This window comes from Micropterus salmoides, unplaced genomic scaffold (genome assembly GCF_014851395.1).
Source record: "Micropterus salmoides isolate LMB-PRFRI ecotype aquatic unplaced genomic scaffold, ASM1485139v1 Ms_hic_scaffold_4236, whole genome shotgun sequence".
Taxonomy (NCBI): Eukaryota; Metazoa; Chordata; class Actinopteri; order Centrarchiformes; family Centrarchidae; genus Micropterus; species Micropterus salmoides.
In genome coordinates, this window is record NW_024043636.1 from 1 (window position 1) to 25,929 (window position 25,929).

General features: G+C 41.4%; 1 protein-coding gene and 4 non-coding genes across 5 annotated transcripts; all 5 read right to left on the reverse strand.

Annotated features, from left to right (window-relative positions):
- Positions 1 to 2,531: 2,531 nt before the first annotated feature.
- LOC119887588 (plasmolipin-like) lies at positions 2,532 to 3,208 on the reverse strand (the record flags this gene model as incomplete). The annotated part of the gene is given in 1 exon segment (XM_038698317.1): positions 2,532 to 3,208. A coding segment is annotated over 1 exon segment (167 nt), but the record flags the coding sequence as incomplete, so codon positions are not given.
- A 9,679-nt stretch (positions 3,209 to 12,887) lies between these two features.
- On the reverse strand, positions 12,888 to 12,970 carry trnal-cag. The gene has a single exon. It is a non-coding gene; the product is annotated as a tRNA-Leu (tRNA).
- A 483-nt stretch (positions 12,971 to 13,453) lies between these two features.
- Positions 13,454 to 13,536, reverse strand: trnal-cag. Its single transcript has one exon. It is a non-coding gene; the product is annotated as a tRNA-Leu (tRNA).
- Positions 13,537 to 20,276: 6,740 nt separating this feature from the next.
- Positions 20,277 to 20,359, reverse strand: trnal-cag. Its single transcript has one exon. It is a non-coding gene; the product is annotated as a tRNA-Leu (tRNA).
- Positions 20,360 to 20,875: 516 nt separating this feature from the next.
- On the reverse strand, positions 20,876 to 20,958 carry trnal-cag. Its single transcript has one exon. It is a non-coding gene; the product is annotated as a tRNA-Leu (tRNA).
- Between the last annotated feature and the right edge of the window lie 4,971 nt (positions 20,959 to 25,929).

A 25,929-nucleotide genomic window follows, 5' to 3' on the forward strand; every position in this document is an offset into this window, starting at 1 on the left:
GAGGCTGAAGAGACCGAAGAAGATGTCAGAGGAAGCGAGGAAGAAAATAAAGAGAGAGTGACCGAGCAAGAAACCGGACAAGAGTAAATATCAGACTGGCTTTTACTTGTTGTCGTGAGCTAAAACAGCCAAAAGGATGCAGGACACATGCGAGTTAGCTTTCTTACTGTTGGACTAGCAAGTAATAACTTATTGACTTGCTTGCTATGTCTTGTGTTGTAGCACTTGCTTGATGTTTGGCTGTTAGCAAAGTTGCTGACTCAAGCAAAAACTTAGCTAGAGGTTTCACAGACAGAGGTTGAGCCGCTAGCTGTAAATCACGAGTTGATGTTACCAGACTTGCCAGAGTACACACATTGGTAATGATACTATAAGTGCTCTTGTGTCTTGTCTAGCTTTGTTAGCTAGCTTGCCACCCATGTTTCAAGCAACATTGTGCTGCTGCAGGAAGACAGCGGTTTTGAGCCGGAGCAGGGAGAGCGGGCAACGTAAGGCGCACTTGCTTGATGTTTGGCTGTGCTAGCAAAGTTGGCGACTTGCTAGTTTTTGATCATAAGTAATCTAATCATAACAAATGCCTGTTTACAGCAGTGAACTGCACTCTGAAACAGTAGAGGCGCCAAAAAAAATCACATCTTACATATTGTTGCTTTAAGCTTTGGACATTATAAGTATATCCATTTAAACATAGCAAGACTTATAATATTATGACACGTCATTGCACCAACTATCAATAAGTTAACTCATATTAGCCAACTAACAATCGTCTAACGCTAGTACTCTAAACTCTAAATGAAGGTGTATAGACAGGGCTCCTGTATGGGTACCTTAGATCTGGGCATGAAGATTCACTATCAAGTTTTACTGCTTTATTTACACAGGAACAACATGTAAGGAAAGTCTGTTTACCTGAACACAAACACACCTTAATGTTACCAGAAACAGTCATTATGTGATGAGATTGCTGTTTTTTCATAAATATTTGGGCAGAAAAGATGTCGTTTTACTTGTCATTTGTAAACAAAATGTTGAACTACCAGAGCTGATAACCTTTTCAGTACAAAAATACTAAATGTTACTAAAATAACGTCAAAAACCAATAAAGCTGACAACTCATGAAGCATAAAGAGGTGAAAAATGATTAACAGTCAGATTATATACAGAGTACTAATGGGATGGTCAGAGGAGTGTGACAGGAAGGGACAGGACCGTCAGGGACAAAGGTCTCTTGCAGGCAGGGACGTGTCTTCTGTGTGGACATAGCTCCATACAAATAGTAAGTCAGTGGCATGTATAGTGCACAAACCAAAGTTTGTTGACATGAATTCAACACTCCTGTGGCACCAGATAAAGAGTACACAATGTCTTTTATCTATAGATGCTGCGATGTTAGCTGTAACAGTTTATTACACAATGTGGTTTGCCTTTGATTCATCCTCAATAATGACTGTAACAGGTTTTAAATTTAGCAAACTTGTATATTACTGATCCTAAATTACCCACAGTCTATCCACTCATTGGCTCTTCAATTTTAACATACTGATGCTGCTGTTACATCAGAGTAAAATATGACACGCAGTTTTTATTTGTTGTCAGGATTTTGGTATAAAATAGACTGTGTAAAAGTAGTGGATGTAGTCCATTGTTGCCCATTGATTTTTGGAGACAGACGTGACCATATTTTGACGAGAAGGTGGACTTGAGATGGGATATGCATTGCTACACCTGACGGATCCACTTATCAAGGTAGCCACACCGTAAAGCATACCCTTCTTTTTGTCTATTTTACTCTAAATGTGGCGATCGTTTACTAAATGAACATCATGCTGCGACTAAGACCATAAATTTGGCATAAATTTTTCAGACCAGGAGGTTCCCACTTGGTATAAAATCAGAACAAACCAACTTCTGTTTTTTTCTATATTGTTTTATACTTAACAATGACATGAAAAGACCAAAACCAACAATGAATTTATCCTTTATAGTATTTCCTGTAGATAAAACCTGATATATCTTATTTCTCAGCACTATAGAGTTCCATTATTGTCAAAATCATTAAAAACACATCAGTTAGCCACTGTGTTGTACATGTTCTATCAATAATATCTAGAGCACCAAATGTATAGTGATCTGCAGCTGAAACTACTCCCAACAAATGCATCTACTTCTGTTTGAGTAATGTTTGCTAAAAACTACGGTGCCCATCTGTTTAAGAAAATTAATTAGCCTTTGTAAAAATGAAACTATATATTTTTGACCAGCTGTTTTTTAAGATCTTCAATAGGAAAGCTGAGATGGGGGTATGTAAGTCCAAAAGCACTGGGAGACAGACTAACGCATTGTTGACGCTAAGAAAAATGTAGAATATCACCAGCCTTGTCCTTTAAGAATCTGTAAATGATTCCACTAATTGTTTCAGTCATAAACAGAATAGAAAAGAACAGCCTGCTGAGCAGAGTAGAACAGAAGATACGATTGTGGTGAACAGAGTTGAATAGAGTAAAAACAGAACAGCTCGGGGTCTGTTACATACTATTTCAGCTATCATGAGGATGGCCGCAATGCTTCGGATAAAGGACAGATCCATCATAGTGGTGACGTTAGCAGTCAGCCCTCGGAGGCTGTTGCCCCCCTGCTGAGAGCTCTGGGAGTTGGGGGGGCCGGTCTCTGTGGTAACCTTGGATGGGAAGTCTGCCATGAGCACGCAGCTTGTCTGAAGATGGACGTCTCAGAAACAGCCGCGACAGCAGGAACCTCCTTAAGGATGGGATTCAGTCTCAGAATAAACGTCTGTGATGAAGATTTTCCTCCTCCAGCAGTTTTCACTCCTCAAAGAGTACTTAAATGTTGGTATTCAGTAACCATTGATCTGCTGGTGGCAACAGCAAGACTAAATCTTCAATTTAAAGTTCAGTTCTGTCCAAAACACTAATAATAAATGAAACCCAAACCAAACATACAAAAAGAAAGAAAATAAAACAATCCAAAGAGTTAAAGAGGAGCCCTCCAGGGAAATCTCGAGGTTCAGATATCCGACAGTCACTCTCTCCACCTGCACTGACAGGTGCGTAATGGTGCTGTGTGAGTCTCTCTCTCTCTCTCGCTCCCTCCAACACACAGAGACACACACTGAGTATTTTGTCATCCTCTCTCTATCTGTCTCTCCCTCTTTTACAAGCTCTATATCCCCCACCTGGCTCCTCCCACTGGCCTCTCACCTGAGTAACCCATTGATGTGTTTGAGAAGTGGGAGGAGGGAAAAAAAACAAACAAAACAAACAAAAAGGATATAATCAGCGAGGCCCCGTTGGTGTGGATTGTTCTGTGTGGCATATCTATCCTTCACATGTATCTTGATAAGAATAAGGGGGTGATATAGTGCTGCACTGAGTTAAACAAATGACACATATGGCCTGATATGCAGTAAATGTTTAACTCAAAAACAAAATCCTACAAGCAACTGGTGGTTGTCTGTCTATGTGTGGCCCCGCCTTTCGCCCAATGTCAGCTGGGATAGGCTCCAGCCCCCCTGCGACCCTGTACACAGGATAAGCGGTTGACGATGGATGGATGGATTTTATCACAACAGATTACAAACCCAAAAGACAAAAAATGTCTGCAATGGTAGAGTCATAGCCACAATAGAGCCCAAGCTCCCCAGCTCTAATCTTTTTTTTTTTTTATTACTCTTTATTTTGCATTTTTCTTATTACAACACAACATACAAAAACAAAGAACAAGGGGCACCAGATATTGTATAATAACAAAATAAAGTATTACAATTAAAGTGTTAGAATTGCTCCGCTTCTTTATATGCAAGCCATTTTTCCCAATGCTTATTATATATGTGACCTTTGATACGTAGAAAGTATGTCATTTTCTCCATTGAGTGAATCTCCTCCACTATTTCTTTCCATTGCTCAATCCGAGGTGGGTCGATCTTTAGCCAAGACCGAGTGATAGCCTTTTTACATGCAATCGTTAGAATTTTAAAAAGATAAATGTCATCTTTTTGGACCACCTCACCAGGTAGTAGACCTAGCAAGAAAATCTTGGGATCTCTAGGGATGACATAACCCATTATACTCCCAGTAATTAGAAAGATACTGTCCCAGAATTGCTCTAACTTTGAGCACGTCCAAAATATATGAGAGTGATTGGCGTTCCAATGCCCACACTGCCGCCAGCATTGCTGTTGTTCACCCCTTAGTTTATTAATAATATGAGGTGTAATGAAAAATCTGACCAGATTCTTCCACCCAAATTCCCTCCATCTTTTCGAGCTAGTAGACGTTTGTTGTGTCACACACATCGAAAGCCAATCACCCTCTGACACTTCCATACACAGCTCCTTTTCCCATTTTGACTTAATATACAAGGTATTATTTCCATTTTGTTTCTGCAGAGCTTTATACAATTAGAGACAGTTTTACTTGGTTGGAGCTTATAAGCATTAATAAAAACTTGAACAATGTCATTGCCCTCAGGAGAAATACCCACCCTTATTTCACTGTTATAGAAATGTCTCACTTGGAAATATTTGAATAGGTCCCTGTTCTCTAGATTATATTGTCTCTTGAGTTGTTCGAATGTCTTAAAGGTATTACCATCTACAAACTGGCACAGGGCCATAAGGCCTTGATCTTTCCAACTCAAGAATGAAGAATCTATTTCACCAAGTCGAAAACTCGGGTTGCAGGAGGGCCAGATCAAGAGTTTAATATCATTAGCCAATTTGTATTTATTTACAACCTCTTTCCAAATTAAAAGCGTGTCTTCAACTATACGATTCCCATCTTTGTTTGTGATAATTTTACCTCCTAGACGGGTTTGAGGTTGGCTCTGACCCTGGGTTAGTTCGATCTGTCTCCATTGAGCTTCGATTTCTGGGGAACACCAGTAGACCATATATCTCATTTGAGATGCGTAGTAGTATTCCTTCAGATTTGGAAGGGCTAGCCCGCCATGATCTTTATCAATCTGAAGTGTTCTAAATTTTATCCTTGGTCTAGCCCCTGCCCAGATAATCGTGATATTAACCGGTCCCAAGCGTGAAAGTGTGAGTCAGAAATCCTGATAGGCAACGACATAAAAGATACAAAAATCTAGGAAGCAGGTTCATCTTCACTATTTCCAATCTAGAATTGAAGTCTAGTATCAGCATTGTCCAGCGGTTCATGTCTTTTTGTATTGAGTCACTAACTTTCTCGAAATTCAAACTGAACAAATCGTCTAGATCTTGGGAGATAAACACACCTAGATACTTTAACTTTTTAGCTTCCCAATTAAGTTTATAATTGTGCCGTATGGATTTACTGGGGGAGTAGTTAATGGTCAGGACTTGTGTTTTGGTAATGTTTAGGTTATAACCAGACAGCTGACCAAACTCTGTCAAAGTTCTCATAAATTTAGGGAGGCTTGCCTCTGGGTTTTGGAGGTAGGCGATAACATCATCTGCAAAAAGTCCAATTATATGTTCAGTACTTGCAATAGTAATGCCTTTAAGCTCTTCATTTTGCCTAATAGCCTGTGCCAAGGGTTCTATGAATAATGCGAAGAGCGTTGGACTGAGGCAACAGCCTTGTCGAGTACCTCTAAACAGTTGAAATCTATCAGTTAGGTGGCCATTAATTTTTACCCTGGCCATCGGCCTGTCATACAGTGACTGAATACATCTGATAAATTGATTGTTAAAGCCAAAACGCTCGAGTACCTTGTATAAAAAGGGCCAGCTGACCCGATCAAAGGCTTTCTCCGCGTCGAGGCTGACTAAAGCCAAACTCAGTTGTTGTTTCTTGGCTTGGTCCATGACATGCAATGTTCGTCTTATACTGTCGTGAGTTTGGCGGCCTTTAATGAATCCTGTTTGGTCCTCATGAATCAAATCTATAAGATAATTCTCCATTCTCTTAGAGATTATAGAGGTAAAGATTTTATAATCGACATTCAGTATTGAGATCGGACGATATGACTCACAATATTGTATATTTTTTCCTTCCTTAGGGAGGACAGATATTACTGCCTCTCTCCATGATGGCGGTATCTCTGCTCTACTCAGAGACCAATTAAAAGACTCCAGCAGAACAGAAGCGAGTTCCTCTTTGAAAATCTTGTACCACTCATTTGAAAACCCATCGCTACCTGGGCATTTGTTAGTTTTCAGATTTCCAATAGCTGCGTCCAATTCTTTTCGAGTAATAGGGGTAGTTAATGCGCCGTTTTGTATTAATCCTAGGGAAGGCAAGTCTAAACCTCTCAAATACTGTGTAATAACGCTTTCATTTACTGGTTTTGAGGGTGTGTATAATGTTTGATAATAATTTTCAAAGATTTTATGAACTTGATTGATATCATAAGTCAAACTATCAGTTAAAGGGTCTCTAATTTTGGTAATCGAGTACTTCAATTGTTGCTTTCGGAGGCGCCTTGCTAGAATTCTTGTGGCTTTTGAACCAGATTCGTAAAAGGTCTGTTTTGAAAATCGTAATTTTTTCTCTATCTCCTCGTGTATCATATCATTTATATTATTTTTAATAACTGTTATTTGTTTGGTCAATTCTTGATCATTAGTACTTTCTTGCTGTTTTAGTTCTAAACTCCTAAGTGTCTTTTCCAACTCATCATATTTTAATCGTTTTATCTTCTTCAAATAGGCAGTTTTTGAAATGAGTCTGCCTCTCATTACTGCTTTAACTGTATCCCAAACCAGAACCGGATTTACCTGACCATTGTTATTATCTTCTATGCATTCTACTATTTCCTTCTTAATGTCATTCCTTGTGGTTTCATTGTTGAGAATGCTTATATTTAAGCGCCATAAAGTTGTTTTTGGTTGGTTAGATAAATTAATAGATAGATAAACAATATTGTGATCAGATATATCAGAAGTTCCAATTTTGCATTCCTTCACTCTAAACCTGTCAATGGTGTTCATTAAAAAGAAGTCAATCCTGGAGTGAACTTTATGTGTGAGAGAATAATGGGTAAAATCTCTCTCTTTAATGTGAAAGTCCCTCCAGACATCGAACATACCCGTCTCTCTAATTAAACTATTAAGATCTTTTGACCTGCCAGTCTTTTGTTTTTTGGAGCTGGTTGTATCCATGGTATAATTTAGAATTGTATTCCAATCTCCAGCACAAACTAGAATCCCCTCACTTACTGAGATTATTGCATCAAAAAGCAGTTTAAAAAACTTCCTGTCACTTTCCGGTGGGACGTAAACATTAGCGAACGTAACAAAAACATTATCAATTCTCCCTTTTACGATAATAAACCTGCCTTCTTTATCAACCTTTTCAGAGATTAATTCAAAGTTTAAAGAGTTGGAAATGAGAGTAGCCACCCCTCTTTTCCTACTATTTTTACACCAGCTATGAAATGTATTAGAGTACCCAAATGTTTTAAACTTATCATGTTCTTGCTTAGACATATGAGTCTCCTGTAGAAAAGCTACTTGTGTCCCATCTCTTCTCAATTTAGCTAGCACCCTTTTTCTTTTCACTGGATTACTCAGTCCATTTACATTCAAAGAAGCAATTTTTAAATCAAACGACATTGATTATAGTAACGAAAACACTTACATGGTTTAGCGGCCCCTAAAAACATTGAACAAAACACACATTGAACAAAAACAAAAAAGAACCTTAATGAACTGACTTCCAAACGGAAAGAGGATCCTTCCTCCTCCCCTGTAACCCCGTTGGCAGGTTGAGGGTTAAGTCTCTCTGGATGAGAGGGCCCGAAAAAGACAGTAGATTGTCTGAAAACACGTCCATCTTATTAGTCCAACGTAGTCGATAAAGAGTGGCCTCTCCCACGTAGTAGATAATCAGGACCTGGCCTAAAAAAAAACAATAGCAAAAAAAACATTGCGTTGTAGCATGATGCCCTGCACCTTATTAATCCGACTGATCCCTCTGGAATTCTTGCAATTTAGCCTTCGCTCTGAGCGCCACAGCGGGTCCGCTGCTGCGCGCCGGCTGCCAGCCCAATAGCTCCCGAAGACGAGACTCCGCGCTGGGCCCTCCGTCGTCTGTAACCGGCTCCTCCACTTGAAATCCGCGTCTCTTCAGCTCCTTATAGACTTCCCGAGCGCTGGAGTATGTGCGCACGCCAGACTCCCAGTGGATCCTCATGTTAGTGAACGGCGTTTGGAAACGTATGCCTTTGTCCTTGAGTATTTTTTTAATTGCGTTGTATTCTTTGCGCCTCTTAACAATCTCGGGTGCGTAGTCATGGTCGAAGTGTATAAATGCGGTGCCCACCTGTATCTTGCCTTTTTTCCACACTTCCCTCAAGATCATTTCTTTCGTAGAAAACTCCAGAAAATTAACAATTACAGCCCTCGGTGAAGCTCCGGGCGGGGGTTTACTTGCAAGAGCCCGATGTGCGCGTTGTATTTTAAGGTTAAAGTCCTCCGGTAGTTGTAGCTGGCTCTGCAAAAGCTTCTCAATGAACTGCGTTACAGAGACCCCCTCTTGACCTTCTGGTATCCCAAAGACACGTATGTTATTTCTTCTGGATCGTGATTCTAAGTCAAGCACTTTGATCTGAAGTTTCCTCTGCTGTTCGAGGCAGGTGCACAGCGCCTCAGTCGCCTCCTCTGCCCAGCTCTCCACCTGGTTCACGCGGGCCTCCGCTTCATCCATGCGCTGTGATAGGCCTTGTACATCGGTTGCAATAATATCCAGTTTACCGTTGATTTCTTGTCCCAATTGGCCGATATCCAGTTTGAGCTTTGCATTGTCTCCTTGCAAATCGGATTTTAACTCCCCTATTGCCTTAAGTACCTCAGCGGTGTCCATACTTTTCCCGGGGCTCCCCGTTCCCGCGCCAGCCGTGTCGTCGCTAGCTTGGTCCGGTTGGGTATTAGCTTTTGCGGCTGGGGCACTTTTATTATGAGCTTTGGGCATTTTTATCGATTTATTTGTGGCCTAGTATGCTTCTTCTCCCTCTTATGAATTATTTTGTTATAAATAACAAACAGAATTGCGAGTTCGAACGGGATTTTCGAGGTTAGAGTGGGAGAGAGGTTTCAATGCGACCGACTACTCCATGAGCACACCCGGAAGTCCCCCAGCTCTAATCTTACTAGTTCCATTCACCATCTAACTGGTTTCACCCTAGTCTTCAGACGGATACTGGTGGTGGGTACTTATGCACTGATTCCACTGGTACCAAAAGGCAACCAGAAACTGGCGACCCTCTGGTAACCAGGGAAATGCTCCCAAGACATTGTCTTCAACCATGTTCTCCGCCACACTAAGTGAAAACAACAAACAAGTTGGTCTCCTGTTGAGATCAACCACGTCAGCCTACAAAGGGATGCATGGCTCTTCAAAAATAATGTGGCTATACTCACAAGACACATGCGTGTTATGCCTCAAGATGGGTTTGCAAACTAAACAAACTGTCCCCAGTTTGTTTAGTTTGCTGCTCCCTTCAACAGCCACCAAAAACAAACTCCACCAAAGAAACCGGTCTGAACAGCGGGACAAAAAAACCTTTTGTGATACACAAAAACAAATCACCAAATACCAGACAATTCCTCATTTGACCCATTAGGCTGGAGTTAACCTTACCAAATGGGTTTGGATGTGCTGTGTATGTGTTTCAAGATTTAAAACAGTGCCACAGCATAAATGTAAGCTGTAGGAAGAGAGAGACCTAACTGAATATATGAGCCAGCTTTTATAGCCCAATGGCCCAGGTGAACTCATTCCAGACCGGTCAGAACTGGGATTTTTCCCAATTTCTGACTTCCGATTTCAAAGTGTTCCAGGTGCGTGGTGGTGCGTGACGCCGAAAGGGAACGAAAACCATGGCTGACTGTGACAAAGTGGATACACAGTTGCACACTCAGCAGTGTTTTAGGTGTTACTTCAAAGGATGGCAGTTTAACTGCAACAACTGACATAAATAGTCTATATGTTACTAGTTCTGTGTACCCCTCTAGCTACATCAGTTGGTAACCCTCAATTCAGTCAATGTTGTAGATTACACTTCCTAATGTTTTGGCATTTTTAACAATAACTTGTTTGCAGAGAAGAGAAGATGACTTTATGAGATTATTTACTGTAGCCAGCTAGGCTAACTAATAGGCCTAACCTATTTCTACATCACTGTACATGCAGAACAGGTTTTACTATATGATCGTATATGTATTTTTAATTTAAATACATGCAAAATATTCTCTTCTGGTAAATGTCGGAGGTGATCTCTGTTATACATGAGTTTTCACAGTGAGAGTCAACAATGGAAAGATCCGAAATATATGATGAGCCCTTGGCAGTTGGCATTCCGGTCCTTCAGGAAGGTGAGAGAAAATAAATAAATTATTACATATAAAGAACTTATTGTTATAAATATAGTATATGAAATTGTTTTTTCACAAGAAAAATATTTGCATTTATAGAAAGATGTAAAACAATTGCTGAATATCCTGTCTGCTAAAAAATCTGAACAATTTGTGTGTTCAGGAAGCTAGTAATGGATTCATCAAATAGATGTGGATACTAAACAGCAAAATATGTCTTTTCTTTCATGTTTTTACCCTTTTTTTGTCTTTTTTAGTCTGTACAATACTGTAAAATGTTGGGGAATAAATCACATTCGCTGCTGCATTCTGCGACCCATGGTCTTGGGGAATCCTTTCCAGCTTCAATATTTGACCAGTCATAGTGGAGAAATCTTCAAAATGACATTGATTCTTTTTTTTATTGTGCTATCAAAGCTAACAAGAGCTAACAAGTCGTTGCTGTATATGACCCAAATTTAGCTAACTGTTATAGAAGTTATGTCACCTGTTGTGTTATGTTGTCATATCGTTTGACTTCGCTGTCTATTGTTACGTTACCAACACTCTTTATCTGACTGGAATTTAGCTCGTTCTCGTCAGTGGGCATTTGCTAATGTTATCTATTAAGATGGCTTACAGGTAAAGAAGCATTTCAAGAACAAAATGTTTTGACTGTGAAGCGCAATATTTCTACCCAAATCCCTTAAATTCTGATGTATAAATGAATATATTCGCGGTGGTCGTATGAATACTTCTTGCAGTCTTTCAGCTTGCTAACCTTCTTTTTGGATTCTGAGCCAATTTAGACTTACTTAAAAGGGACAATATGTAGTTCTTAAATTAAATTAATCACTTTTTTGTGAAGGGTTGTAACATAAATATCACATAAAACCTCACATAAAAATGGACCACACGCCTGCCTTTTCGGTTGCTTGGAACAACCACTATACGCGGCTTCCTATGTGAAGAAATCGATTTTCCGAGAAGGAAACTCAGGTCGACTCCGCTGTCATAAGGACCAGAGATGGGGACTCGAGTTAGAGGCTCGGACTCGAGTGCGACTTAAGCCGCACACACAGTGACTTGAGACTCGACTCGGACTCGAGGTGCGGGACTCGTGAACAATGTTTATTTTTAGGAAGCGTCTGATGAGCTTGCCATTATTCCCCTCCCTCCGTTACCTATAACCTGCATACGTAACACGTAGCATCTGCTGCGTGCGGCCACACGTGAGAGAGGACAACAAACACCGGCAGCTGCTTCGCCATTCATCATAAACTTTGGCAGGCTGGCAGAGTGAGGCTGTAGACAGACAGTTTCACACAACAAGCTGGAACCTCAGGTTAAGTGCAGCGTTACAGTAATATTTTTATCAGCTTGAGGTTGAACTAATCCATGCTAATTACATGATGCGTTGCATTTACTGCATTTAGCCGACGTGATACATCGGCGTTAGCTCGCCTGCTGCTTTTCAGTAACTAACATTACTATCTGTGTATCTTTCACCAGAGGCTCAGCAGTGTGAGCACAGCTAAATGTAACAAAAACGGTTAGTTAGCTGGACTGAATATTATAATTAGACTGTGTCCGTACTTTATAACAGTTAACGTTAGACCGTAGTAACTAACTTTATTGTAGTGTTAGTGGATGGGTCTTCGTCTGTGTTGTTGTCGCCGTCATTGCAGTAGCCAATTGTATATTATGTGGGTCACGTAAGTTACAGCGACTGAGACGGTATAGAAGTTGTGTACCAGAGTATCGGTAAAACGACAGTAAATCTAAAATTAACGTTACAAAGCAAACAGAGGCAAGTCCGAGCTAATGTAGCATTAGCTGGCTGCCAGCTAAATCAATATTTTGACATAACCAGTGGTACACAGCATAGTAATATGGGTCGCGTTAGCTGGTGAAGTAATGTGAAAGAAAAACAACTTTGCACAAAATAACGTTAGCAACTGCTCGGCGTTAGCCGGCAAGCTAACGTGACTCTCTCCGTGACTTTCTGATGCAAGTGTTTTCACCCCACATCTTCTGAATTTCATTTGGCCTGACAGGCTTAATCACATAAACCTTTATTGTTGTTTTGTATCCTTATGTGGAGTTTGTGTTGGAGTCTGTGCTTTGCAGGGAGCCTGTTGTTTTATGTTGTTAGTGGACTGCAAGTCGTTAGCGCGGTGATATTGTTATAGTTGGAGAGAGGCTGCGGAGCGTGCTCAGGGCTACATCCCAACCCGGTGTCCTCACATAAGAAGCAGAATAGTGGCTGTTCCAAGCAACAGAAGTGTACCTCATTTTTAAGTGAGGTTACAGCCCATTGACAAAAAGGAAGTAAATTTTTATTTATTAATAAGTGATTTCACTGAACAACTGTATATAGTCCCTTTAAGCTTATTTTAAAATTTCTTTATGAACATAGGCTACGTAGTAATTGTTGTATTAATTGGTTTTGCTGAGGTGCATTCAAAATGTAATTTCCATTAAGTTTGGGTATTCACAATGTGCAGTAGTGAAACACACTGTGTACACACCATTGCAGAGGGATTCTTCTGACATGGTGTCGCATTTGTCTGATAGAGGAAAAGGAACGTGTCAGAAGTGGGATTCGAACCCACGCCTCCAGAGGAGACTGCGACCTGAACGCAGCGCCTTAGACCGCTCGGCCATCCTGACGAGATATCTGTCATATACACAATTTCAAACTTCTCTATATTTTGGGTTGAAAATAGCTTCTGTTGGTGTCTCGGCAGCAACAGGCTGGTTGCCGTTGGCGGGAGCGCGAGCAGCATGTTAAAGCTGTAATCTAGATCAGACAGTCATAACGTAACACTACACACAATGTCCGTGTTTATAAAGAAGGTAAGCACTGCTTCCGCCACAATTGGGATAACTCCGTTCGAAGGAACGTTAAAGTTCCAAAGACATACCTTCGTGATTACTACGGACATAAAGTTATGTGTATATGAACATTATGACTGATCTAGATAAAGCAGTTGTAACTTTAAGGTTAACGTTGCAGCTTTAACATATGCTGCGCGGGCTATCATGGATAATGTTAATAATCAGTTCCCGGCGGTCGATCGCACGACACTTGTCCCGCTTCGACAACTTCAGACCAGACATGATGTCGCATTTGTTTGATGAGAAAAAGTTTCTTGTCAGAAGTGGGATTCAAACCCACGCCTCCAGAGGAGACTGCGACCTGAACGCAGCGCCTTAGACCGCTCGGCCATCCTTACTCTGAGTCCATCTTCTCTTGGATTATTTGAATTGCATATGAATAGAAAACAGTGCTCTTCTGTCAGACGCTCGGCAGCAACAGCGGCTCAACTTCCTACGTGGCTCTCTTGCTACCTCTGCTGTGTTTTGTTTAGCGACTCATATGCTGGACCAGAATCAGAATGAGAAGGAGCTTTATTGCCAAGTAGTGTTTTACACATAGGAAGAATTTGCTGATAAGGTGCTACACTTGTAAAAGGTGGTATAACAACACGTGTGAACAGCCTGCATGCCTCCTGCCAGACATCTTCAATCCCTCAGCAACACCTTTTGTCATTCAGTTGACCCCATTGAAGGAAGTACCAGTTCTACAGCCAGCATTTCTGTCTCAGTGAGTAACTCACTTTTCCAAATACAGTTAAAGTATTTGTACCAGCATGTGGAGAGACTTGCTGAGTACTTGGTGGAGTTTCGGGATCAGACTGTCTCAGCAACAAGCATATGAGCACAATTATTGTACTTTGGAGAGCCTGGATGAAAGTGACAAGCAGCAGGTGGTTTATGCAACGCGACATCAGGAGAGACTTTGGTGGACGGATCAGAACACCAAAGACCTCAAAAAAGCCTGGTGTGGAGAGCACCACCCATTCCATGTTAGATGCGAGTAGTGCACCTGCTCAGTGGCCTGACTGCTGTCGGTTGGTGGAAAACATTTTTATAAGACTCTGCAATCTTCATTCAAGCCCAGTAAGGAAATTAAAAAGGGCCAATTCAAGATGGTCCTTAATTCTGAGGGACTATCGTAAGATTATGCAGCGTGTAGTTGGCAACTCCCTGGTGATGCAGGGAACAGTGATGCAGCTGGTGAACCAGAACACCCTCGTCCAATGGCACAACAACAGGCAGAAGAAGCAGGAGCTCTTTGTGCTCCTCTAGGGCCTTGCATTGCCTCCAGCCCTTTCTGAAGGGCCTCTTCAGGAGGCAAGAGAACCTCTGCTGAACCCATGCCAGCACAACAGGGGCATCAGTACAAGCTACTTGAGAGTACAGCACCAGGACCCTTGCTGACTCCTCAGAGCCTCACAACAGCAGGACAATCTTTAAGTCTAGTGCCAGTAGTTCCCCAGCTTGTCCTTCTTGTGTCAGTTCAGGGCACCAACCCATAAACCAGTACGCCTACCATACCAGGGGAAGCTGGAGCTACTCATAAGAGGCCAAAAAGACAAATTGTAGAAGCAAATACATGTAAGATGTGCGGCCAGTTCCTCACTGCTGACACTGGACACAGCCAGTACTGTGGCAAAATGTTTTGCCCTCTGTCTGAATCTCTTAGTAAAGATCTGTGGTTGGAGGAAATGAGGAAAAACATTCCCTAATAATGTAAGTTAATAATTGTTGTTGAGTTTTATTCGTTCCCCACTATAAATATACTGATATATTAAGTATTGATATATTCGGTTTACTGTGAATTGCATAACAAAATCTAAACTTAAAAATTTTACATCTGTATTGTATTTGTTCTACTTTTTGTGGTGTGTTTTAATAAAATCTTTCAAGAGTGTTTAATGTGTACAGCAAAATGTACAAGTGTTTTGAATGACAGCTTGTGTAAAACAGCACAATAATAGTGACGACGCCCTGGGCAACTTGGGAGGCTCGTCAGCTGATTAAGCTCAGCTCCCGCCATCCATCTTAACAGATCAAATCTCCCACCCAGCAACCTTGAATCCAGTGGAGCAGTTTATGGATGAGAAACTACTAGCAAAGAGAAACCGGTGAATTGGCAAGTAAATAGTCACATGATAAAACTAGTGCTTATGAATGCATCAGACTGTTTCTGAATGCTTACGATCCAGAAGAGTGTATAAACTGTACACACCTCAAATTGCAGATGGCTTTTGCAGGAACACAGAAAAGTGAGGAATACTGACAACTGGGAAGCATGGTCAATATGAGGCCAAAGACCCTACCCAAAGTTCGCATCAAAATGAGCACCAAAGCTCATTACAAATGAACATGTTGGCCTGCAGCTAGAAATATTTCACTCTGCACCATCTTTTCATAAATTACCAAATTCACGCAAATCTGGATTTAACACATAAGGGCTAAACCAAGATAGCGCACCAACAGTTTCTTCTAAACAAAGCTCATTATCCAACCAAGCCATCCCAAGATGAACACAAGGAAACAAAGCTCACACCAACCAAACATCACCAATACTAACAAGCCAAGCCAGTCAAGTTGCATATGCCAACACAACAGTTTAACTTCCCCACTGCCAATATTTTAGTTCCTCATCCACCAGACCAAAATCCAACATAAACCCAAGCATATCAGATTAAGGCAATTCAGCACTACATCATCTCAACATCTGACAGAGCACTGAGCTAACAGATTTAACATTGGTATTTCTAAGATTACAAACCCATCCATCCATCCATCATCAACCGCTTATCCTGCGTACAGGGTCGCGGGGAGTGCGGTGATGCAGTGGTTTGCACTGTCGCCTCACAGCAAGAAGGTCGTGCATGTTCTCCCTGTGTCCGCGTGGGTTCTCTCCGGGTGCTCCGGCTTCCTCCCACCATCCAAAAACATGCAGCCTAGGTTAATTGGTGTCTCTAAATTGCCCTTAGGTGTGAATGTGAGTGTGAGTGGTTGTCTGTCTATGTGTGGCCCTGCGATGGACTGGTGACCTGTCCAGGGTGTACCCCGCCTTTCGCCCAATGTCAGCTGGGATAGGCTCCAGCCCCCCTGCAACCCTGTACGCAGGATAAGCGGTTGACGATGGATGGATGGATTTCATCACAACAGATTACAAACCCAAAAGACAAAAATGTCTGCAATGGTAGAGTCATAGCCACAATAGAGCCCAAGCTCCCCAGCTCTAATCTTACTAGTTCCATTCACTATCTAACTGGTTTCACCCTAGTCTTCAGACGGATACTGGTGGTGGGTACTTATGCACTGATTCCACTGGTACCAAAAGGCAACCAGAAACTGGCGACCCTCCGGTAACCAGGGAAATGCTCCCAAGACATTGTCTTCAACCATGTTCTCCGCCACACTAAGTGAAAACAACAAACAAGTTGGTCTCCTGTTGAGATCAACCACGTCAGCCTACAAAGGGATGCATGGCTCTTCAAAAATAATGTGGCTATACTCACAAGACACATGCGTGTTATGCCTCAAGATGGGTTTGCAAACTAAACAAACAGTCCCCAGTTTGTTTAGTTTGCTGCTCCCTTCAACAACCACCAAAAACAAACTCCACCAAAGAAACCGGTCTGAACAGCGGGACAAAAAAACCTTTTGTGATACACAAAAACAAATCACCAAATACCAGACAATTCCTCATTTGACCCATTAGGCTGGAGTTAACCTTACCAAATGGGTTTGGATCCACATACTTCTTCAGGGAAACTGACAAAGAGGGAAAGTTAACACAAGTAAACAATGAGGTGTTGAAACCAGCAAACAATGTAAGCAATGCATGGATGTGTGGCATATGTGCTGTGTATGTGTTTCAAGATTTAAAACAGTGCCACAGCATAAATGTAAGCTGTAGGAAGAGAGAGACCTAACTGAATATATGAGCCAGCTTTTATAGCCCAATGGCCCAGGTGAACTCATTCCAGACCGGTCGGAACTGGGATTTTTCCCAATTTCTGACTTCCGACTTCAAAGTGTTCCAGGTGCGTGGTGGTGCGTGACGCCGAAAGGGAACGAAAACCATGGCTGACTGTGACAAAGTGGATACACAGTTGCACACTCAGCAGTGTTTTAGGTGTTACTTCAAAGGATGGCAGTTTAACTGCAACAACTGACATAAATAGTCTATATGTTACTAGTTCTGTGTACCCCTCTAGCTACATCAGTTGGTAACCCTCAATTCAGTCAATGTTGTAGATTACACTTCCTAATGTTTTGGCATTTTTAACAATAACTTGTTTGCAGAGAAGAGAAGATGACTTTATGAGATTATTTACTGTAGCCAGCTAGGCTAACTAATAGGCCTAACCTATTTCTACATCACTGTACATGCAGAACAGGTTTTACTATATGATCGTATATGTATTTTTAATTTAAATACATGCAAAATATTCTCTTCTGGTAAATGTCGGAGGTGATCTCTGTTATACATGAGTTTTCACAGTGAGAGTCAACAATGGAAAGATCCGAAATATATGATGAGCCCTTGGCAGTTGGCATTCCGGTCCTTCAGGAAGGTGAGAGAAAATAATAAATTATTACATATAAAGAACTTATTGTTATAAATATAGTATATGAAATTGTTTTTTCACAAGAAAAATATTTGCATTTATAGAAAGATGTAAAACAATTGCTGAATATCCTGTCTGCTAAAGAATCTGAACAATTTGTGTGTTCAGGAAGCTAGTAATGGATTCATCAAATAGATGTGGATACTAAACAGCAAAATATGTCTTTTCTTTCATGTTTTTACCCTTTTTTTGTCTTGTCTTTGTCTTGTCTTGTTGGGGAATAAATCACATTCGCTGCTTCAACATTCTGCGACCCATGGTCTTGGGGAATCCTTTCCAGCTTCAATATTTGACCAGTCATAGTGGAGAAATCTTCAAAATGACATTGATTCTTTTTTTATTGTGCTATCAAAGCTAACAAGAGCTAACAAGTCGTTGCTGTATATGACCCAAATTTAGCTAACTGTTATAGAAGTTATGTCACCTGTTGTGTTATGTTGTCATATCGTTTGACTTCGCTGTCTATTGTTACGTTACCAACACTCTTTATCTGACTGGAATTTAGCTCGTTCTCGTCAGTGGGCATTTGCTAATGTTATCTATTAAGATGGCTTACAGGTAAAGAAGCATTTCAAGAACAAAATGTTTTGACTGTGAAGCGCAATATTTCTACCCAAATCCCTTAAATTCTGATGTATAAATGAATATATTCGCGGTGGTCGTATGAATACTTCTTGCAGTCTTTCAGCTTGCTAACCTTCTTTTTGGATTCTGAGCCAATTTAGACTTACTTAAAAGGGACAATATGTAGTTCTTAAATTAAATTAATCACTTTTTTGTGAAAGGGTTGTAACATAAATATCACATAAAACCTCACATAAAAATGGACCACACGCCTGCCTTTTCGGTTGCTTGGAACAACCACTATACGCGGCTTCCTATGTGAAGAAATCGATTTTCCGAGAAGGAAACTCAGGTCGACTCCGCTGTCATAAGGACCAGAGATGGGGACTCGAGTTAGAGGCTCGGACTCGAGTGCGACTTAAGCCGCACACACAGTGACTTGAGACTCGACTCGGACTCGAGGTGCGGGACTCGTGAACAATGTTTATTTTTAGGAAGCGTCTGATGAGCTTGCCATTATTCCCCTCCCTCCGTTACCTATAACCTGCATACGTAACACGTAGCATCTGCTGCGTGCGGCCACACGTGAGAGAGGACAACAAACACCGGCAGCTGCTTCGCCATTCATCATAAACTTTGGCAGGCTGGCAGAGTGAGGCTGTAGACAGGCTGTAAGTGCAGCGTTACAGTAATATTTTTATCAGCTTGAGGTTGAACTAATCCATGCTAATTACATGATGGCGTTGCATTTACTGCATTTAGCCGACGTGATACATCGGCGTTAGCTCGCCTGCTGCTTTTCAGTAACTAACATTACTATCTGTGTATCTTTCACCAGAGGCTCAGCAGTGTGAGCACAGCTAAATGTAACAAAAACGGTTAGTTAGCTGGACTGAATATTATAATTAGACTGTGTCCGTACTTTATAACAGTTAACGTTAGACCGTAGTAACTAACTTTATTGTAGTGTTAGTGGATGGGTCTTCGTCTGTGTTGTTGTCGCCGTTATTGCAGTAGCCAATTGTATATTATGTGGGTCACGTAAGTTACAGCGACTGAGACGGTATAGAAGTTGTGTACCAGAGTATCGGTAAAACGACAGTAAATCTAAAATTAACGTTACAAAGCAAACAGAGGCAAGTCCGAGCTAATGTAGCATTAGCTGGCTGCCAGCTAAATCAATATTTTGACATAACCAGTGGTACACAGCATAGTAATATGGGTCGCGTTAGCTGGTGAAGTAATGTGAAAGAAAAACAACTTTGCACAAAATAACGTTAGCAACTGCTCGGCGTTAGCCGGCAAGCTAACGTGACTCTCTCCGTGACTTTCTGATGCAAGTGTTTTCACCCCACATCTTCTGAATTTCATTTGGCCTGACAGGCTTAATCACATAAACCTTTATTGTTGTTTTGTATCCTTATGTGGAGTTTGTGTTGGAGTCTGTGCTTTGCAGGGAGCCTGTTGTTTTATGTTGTTAGTGGACTGCAAGTCGTTAGCGCGGTGATATTGTTATAGTTGGAGAGAGGCTGCGGAGCGTGCTCAGGGCTACATCCCAACCCGGTGTCCTCACATAAGAAGCAGAATAGTGGCTGTTCCAAGCAACAGAAGTGTACCTCATTTTTAAGTGAGGTTACAGCCCATTGACAAAAAGGAAGTAAATTTTTATTTATTAATAAGTGATTTCACTGAACAACTGTATATAGTCCCTTTAAGCTTATTTAAAAATTTCTTTATGAACATAGGCTACGTAGTAATTGTTGTATTAATTGGTTTTGCTGAGGTGCATTCAAAATGTAATTTCCATTAAGTTTGGGTATTCACAATGTGCAGTAGTGAAACACACTGTGTACACACCATTGCAGAGGGATTCTTCTGACATGGTGTCGCATTTGTCTGATAGAGGAAAAGGAACATGTCAGAAGTGGGATTCGAACCCACGCCTCCAGAGGAGACTGCGACCTGAACGCAGCGCCTTAGACCGCTCGGCCATCCTGACGAGATATCTGTCATATACACAATTTCAAACTTCTCTATATTTTGGGTTGAAAATAGCTTCTGTTGGTGTCTCGGCAGCAACAGGCTGGTTGCCGTTGGCGGGAGCGCGAGCAGCATGTTAAAGCTGTATCGCCTCGTTTCTCTAGGTCTACAGCTGCTTTAATCTAGATCAGACAGTCATAACGTAACACTACACACAATGTCCGTGTTTATAAAGAAGGTAAGCACTGCTTCCGCCACAATTGGGATAACTCCGTTCGAAGGAACGTTAAAGTTCCAAAGACATACCTTCGTGATTACTACGGACATAAAGTTATGTGTATATGAACATTATGACTGATCTAGATAAAGCAGTTGTAACTTTAAGGTTAACGTTGCAGCTTTAACATATGCTGCGCGGGCTATCATGGATAATGTTAATAATCAGTTCCCGGCGGTCGATCGCACGACACTTGTCCCGCTTCGACAACTTCAGACCAGACATGATGTCGCATTTGTTTGATGAGAAAAAGTTTCTTGTCAGAAGTGGGATTCAAACCCACGCCTCCAGAGGAGACTGCGACCTGAACGCAGCGCCTTAGACCGCTCGGCCATCCTTACTCTGAGTCCATCTTCTCTTGGATTATTTGAATTGCATATGAATAGAAAACAGTGCTCTTCTGTCAGACGCTCGGCAGCAACAGCGGCTCAACTTCCTACGTGGCTCTCTTGCTACCTCTGCTGTGTTTTGTTTAGCGACTCATATGCTGGACCAGAATCAGAATGAGAAGGAGCTTTATTGCCAAGTAGTGTTTTACACATAGGAAGAATTTGCTGATAAGGTGCTACACTTGTAAAAGGTGGTATAACAACACGTGTGAACAGCCTGCATGCCTCCTGCCAGACATCTTCAATCCCTCAGCAACACCTTTTGTCATTCAGTTGACCCCATTGAAGGAAGTACCAGTTCTACAGCCAGCATTTCTGTCTCAGTGAGTAACTCACTTTTCCAAATACAGTTAAAGTATTTGTACCAGCATGTGGAGAGACTTGCTGAGTACTTGGTGGAGTTTCGGGATCAGACTGTCTCAGCAACAAGCATATGAGCACAATTATTGTACTTTGGAGAGCCTGGATGAAAGTGACAAGCAGCAGGTGGTTTATGCAACGCGACATCAGGAGAGACTTTGGTGGACGGATCAGAACACCAAAGACCTCAAAAAAGCCTGGTGTGGAGAGCACCACCCATTCCATGTTAGATGCGAGTAGTGCACCTGCTCAGTGGCCTGACTGCTGTCGGTTGGTGGAAAACATTTTTATAAGACTCTGCAATCTTCATTCAAGCCCAGTAAGGAAATTAAAAAGGGCCAATTCAAGATGGTCCTTAATTCTGAGGGACTATCGTAAGATTATGCAGCGAGTAGTTGGCAACTCCCTGGTGATGCAGGGAACAGAGATGCAGCTGGTGAACCAGAACACCCTCGTCCAATGGCACAACAACAGGCAGAAGAAGCAGGAGCTCTTTGTGCTCCTCTAGGGCCTTGCATTGCCTCCAGCCCTTTCTGAAGGGCCTCTTCAGGAGGCAAGAGAACCTCTGCTGAACCCATGCCAGCACAACAGGGGCATCAGTACAAGCTACTTGAGAGTACAGCACCAGGACCCTTGCTGACTCCTCAGAGCCTCACAACAGCAGGACAATCTTTAAGTCTAGTGCCAGTAGTTCCCCAGCTTGTCCTTCTTGTGTCAGTTCAGGGCACCAACCCATAAACCAGTACGCCTACCACACCAGGGGAAGCTGGAGCTACTCATAAGAGGCCAAAAAGACAAATTGTAGAAGCAAATACATGTAAGATGTGCGGCCAGTTCCTCACTGCTGACACTGGACACAGCCAGTACTGTGGCAAAATGTTTTGCCCTCTGTCTGAATCTCTTAGTAAAGATCTGTGGTTGGAGGAAATGAGGAAAAACGTTCCCTAAATAATGTAAGTTAATAATTGTTGTTGAGTTTTATTCGTTCCCCACTATAAATATACTGATATATTAAGTATTGATATATTCGGTTTACTGTGAATTGCATAACAAAATCTAAACTTAAAATTTTACATCTGTATTGTATTTGTTCTACTTTTTGTGGTGTGTTTTAATAAAATCTTTCAAGAGTGTTTAATGTGTACAGCAAAATGTACAAGTGTTTTGAATGACAGCTTGTGTAAAACAGCACAATAATAGTGACGACGCCCTGGGCAACTTGGGAGGCTCGTCAGCTGATTAAGCTCAGCTCCCGCCATCCATCTTAACAGATCAAATCTCCCACCCAGCAACCTTGAATCCAGTGGAGCAGTTTATGGATGAGAAACTACTAGCAAAGAGAAACCGGTGAATTGGCAAGTAAATAGTCACATGATAAAACTAGTGCTTATGAATGCATCAGACTGTTTCTGAATGCTTACGATCCAGAAGAGTGTATAAACTGTACACACCTCAAATTGCAGATGGCTTTTGCAGGAACACAGAAAAGTGAGGAATACTGACAACTGGGAAGCATGGTCAATATGAGGCCAAAGACCCTACCCAAAGTTCGCATCAAAATGAGCACCAAAGCTCATTACAAATGAACATGTTGGCCTGCAGCTAGAAATATTTCACTCTGCACCATCTTTTCATAAATTACCAAATTCACGCAAATCTGGATTTAACACATAAGGGCTAAACCAAGATAGCGCACCAACAGTTTCTTCTAAACAAAGCTCATTATCCAACCAAGCCATCCCAAGATGAACACAAGGAAACAAAGCTCACACCAACCAAACATCACCAATACTAACAAGCCAAGCCAGTCAAGTTGCATATGCCAACACAACAGTTTAACTTCCCCACTGCCAATATTTTAGTTCCTCATCCACCAGACCAAAATCCAACATAAACCCAAGCATATCAGATTAAGGCAATTCAGCACTACATCATCTCAACATCTGACAGAGCACTGAGCTAACAGATTTAACATTGGTATTTCTAAGATTACAAACCCATCCATCCATCCATCATCAACCGCTTATCCTGCGTACAGGGTCGCGGGGAGTGCGGTGATGCAGTGGTTTGCACTGTCGCCTCACAGCAAGAAGGTCGTGCATGTTCTCCCTGTGTCCGCGTGGGTTCTCTCCGGGTGCTCCGGCTTCCTCCCACCATCCAAAAACATGCAGCCTAGGTTAATTGGTGTCTCTAAATTGCTCTTAGGTGTGAATGTGAGTGTGAGTGGTTGTCTGTCTATGTGTGGCCCTGCGATGGACTGGTGACCTGTCCAGGGTGTACCCCGCCTTTCGCCCAGTGTCAGCTGGGATAGGCTCCAGCCCCCCTGCGACCCTGTACGCAGGATAAGCGGTTGACGATGGATGGATGGATTTCATCATAACAGATTACAAACCCAAAAGACAAAAATGTCTGCAATGGTAGAGTCATAGCCACAATAGAGCCCAAGCTCCCCAGCTCTAATCTTACTAGTTCCATTCACTATCTAACTGGTTTCACCCTAGTCTTCAGACGGATACTGGTGGTGGGTACTTATGCACTGATTCCACTGGTACCAAAAGGCAACCAGAAACTGGCGACCCTCCGGTAACCAGGGAAATGCTCCCAAGACATTGTCTTCAACCATGTTCTCCGCCACACTAAGTGAAAACAACAAACAAGTTGGTCTCCTGTTGAGATCAACCACGTCAGCCTACAAAGGGATGCATGGCTCTTCAAAAATAATGTGGCTATACTCACAAGACACATGCGTGTTATGCCTCAAGATGGGTTTGCAAACTAAACAAACAGTCCCCAGTTTGTTTAGTTTGCTGCTCCCTTCAACACCACCAAAAACAAACTCCACCAAAGAAACCGGTCTGAACACGGGACAAAAAAACCTTTTGTGATACACAAAAACAAATCACCAAATACCAGACAATTCCTCATTTGACCCATTAGGCTGGAGTTAACCTTACCAAATGGGTTTGGATCCACATACTTCTTCAGGGAAACTGACAAAGAGGGAAAGTTAACACAAGTAAACAATGAGGTGTTGAAACCAGCAAACAATGTAAGCAATGCATGGATGTGTGGCATATGTGCTGTGTATGTGTTTCAAGATTTAAAACAGTGCCACAGCATAAATGTAAGCTGTAGGAAGAGAGAGACCTAACTGAATATATGAGCCAGCTTTTATAGCCCAATGGCCCAGGTGAACTCATTCCAGACCGGTCGGAACTGGGATTTTTCCCAATTTCTGACTTCCGACTTCAAAGTGTTCCAGGTGCGTGGTGGTGCGTGACGCCGAAAGGGAACGAAAACCATGGCTGACTGTGACAAAGTGGATACACAGTTGCACACTCAGCAGTGTTTTAGGTGTTACTTCAAAGGATGGCAGTTTAACTGCAACAACTGACATAAATAGTCTATATGTTACTAGTTCTGTGTACCCCTCTAGCTACATCAGTTGGTAACCCTCAATTCAGTCAATGTTGTAGATTACACTTCCTAATGTTTTGGCATTTTTAACAATAACTTGTTTGCAGAGAAGAGAAGATGACTTTATGAGATTATTTACTGTAGCCAGCTAGGCTAACTAATAGGCCTAACCTATTTCTACATCACTGTACATGCAGAACAGGTTTTACTATATGATCGTATATGTATTTTTAATTTAAATACATGCAAAATATTCTCTTCTGGTAAATGTCGGAGGTGATCTCTGTTATACATGAGTTTTCACAGTGAGAGTCAACAATGGAAAGATCCGAAATATATGATGAGCCCTTGGCAGTTGGCATTCCGGTCCTTCAGGAAGGTGAGAGAAAATAATAAATTATTACATAAAGAACTTATTGTTATAAATATAGTATATGAAATTGTTTTTTCACAAGAAAAATATTTGCATTTATAGAAAGATGTAAAACAATTGCTGAATATCCTGTCTGCTAAAAATCTGAACAATTTGTGTGTTCAGGAAGCTAGTAATGGATTCATCAAATAGATGTGGATACTAAACAGCAAAATATGTCTTTTCTTTCATGTTTTTACCCTTTTTTTGTCTTGTCTTTGTCTTGTCTTGTTGGGGAATAAATCACATTCGCTGCTTCAACATTCTGCGACCCATGGTCTTGGGGAATCCTTTCCAGCTTCAATATTTGACCAGTCATAGTGGAGAAATCTTCAAAATGACATTGATTCTTTTTTTATTGTGCTATCAAAGCTAACAAGAGCTAACAAGTCGTTGCTGTATATGACCCAAATTTAGCTAACTGTTATAATAATAATAATAATAATAATAATCCTTATTTGTAGAGCACTTTTCAAAAACAAGTTACAAAGTGCTTTAACAAGTGTAAAGAATAATACAAAAAGATAAGAGCATGAAAATTTAATATAAAATTAGTAAAATACAATAAAATAAAAGGGATAAAATAAAGTCAAATAAGATCGGGAAAAGCTCTCCTATAAAAGTATGTTTAAGAAGGGACTTAAAAGAGTTCACCGACTCAGCCGACCTGATTTCCTCGGCAGGCTGTTCCAGAGCCTCGGGGCCCTGACAGAAAACGCTCTGTCCCTTTAGTT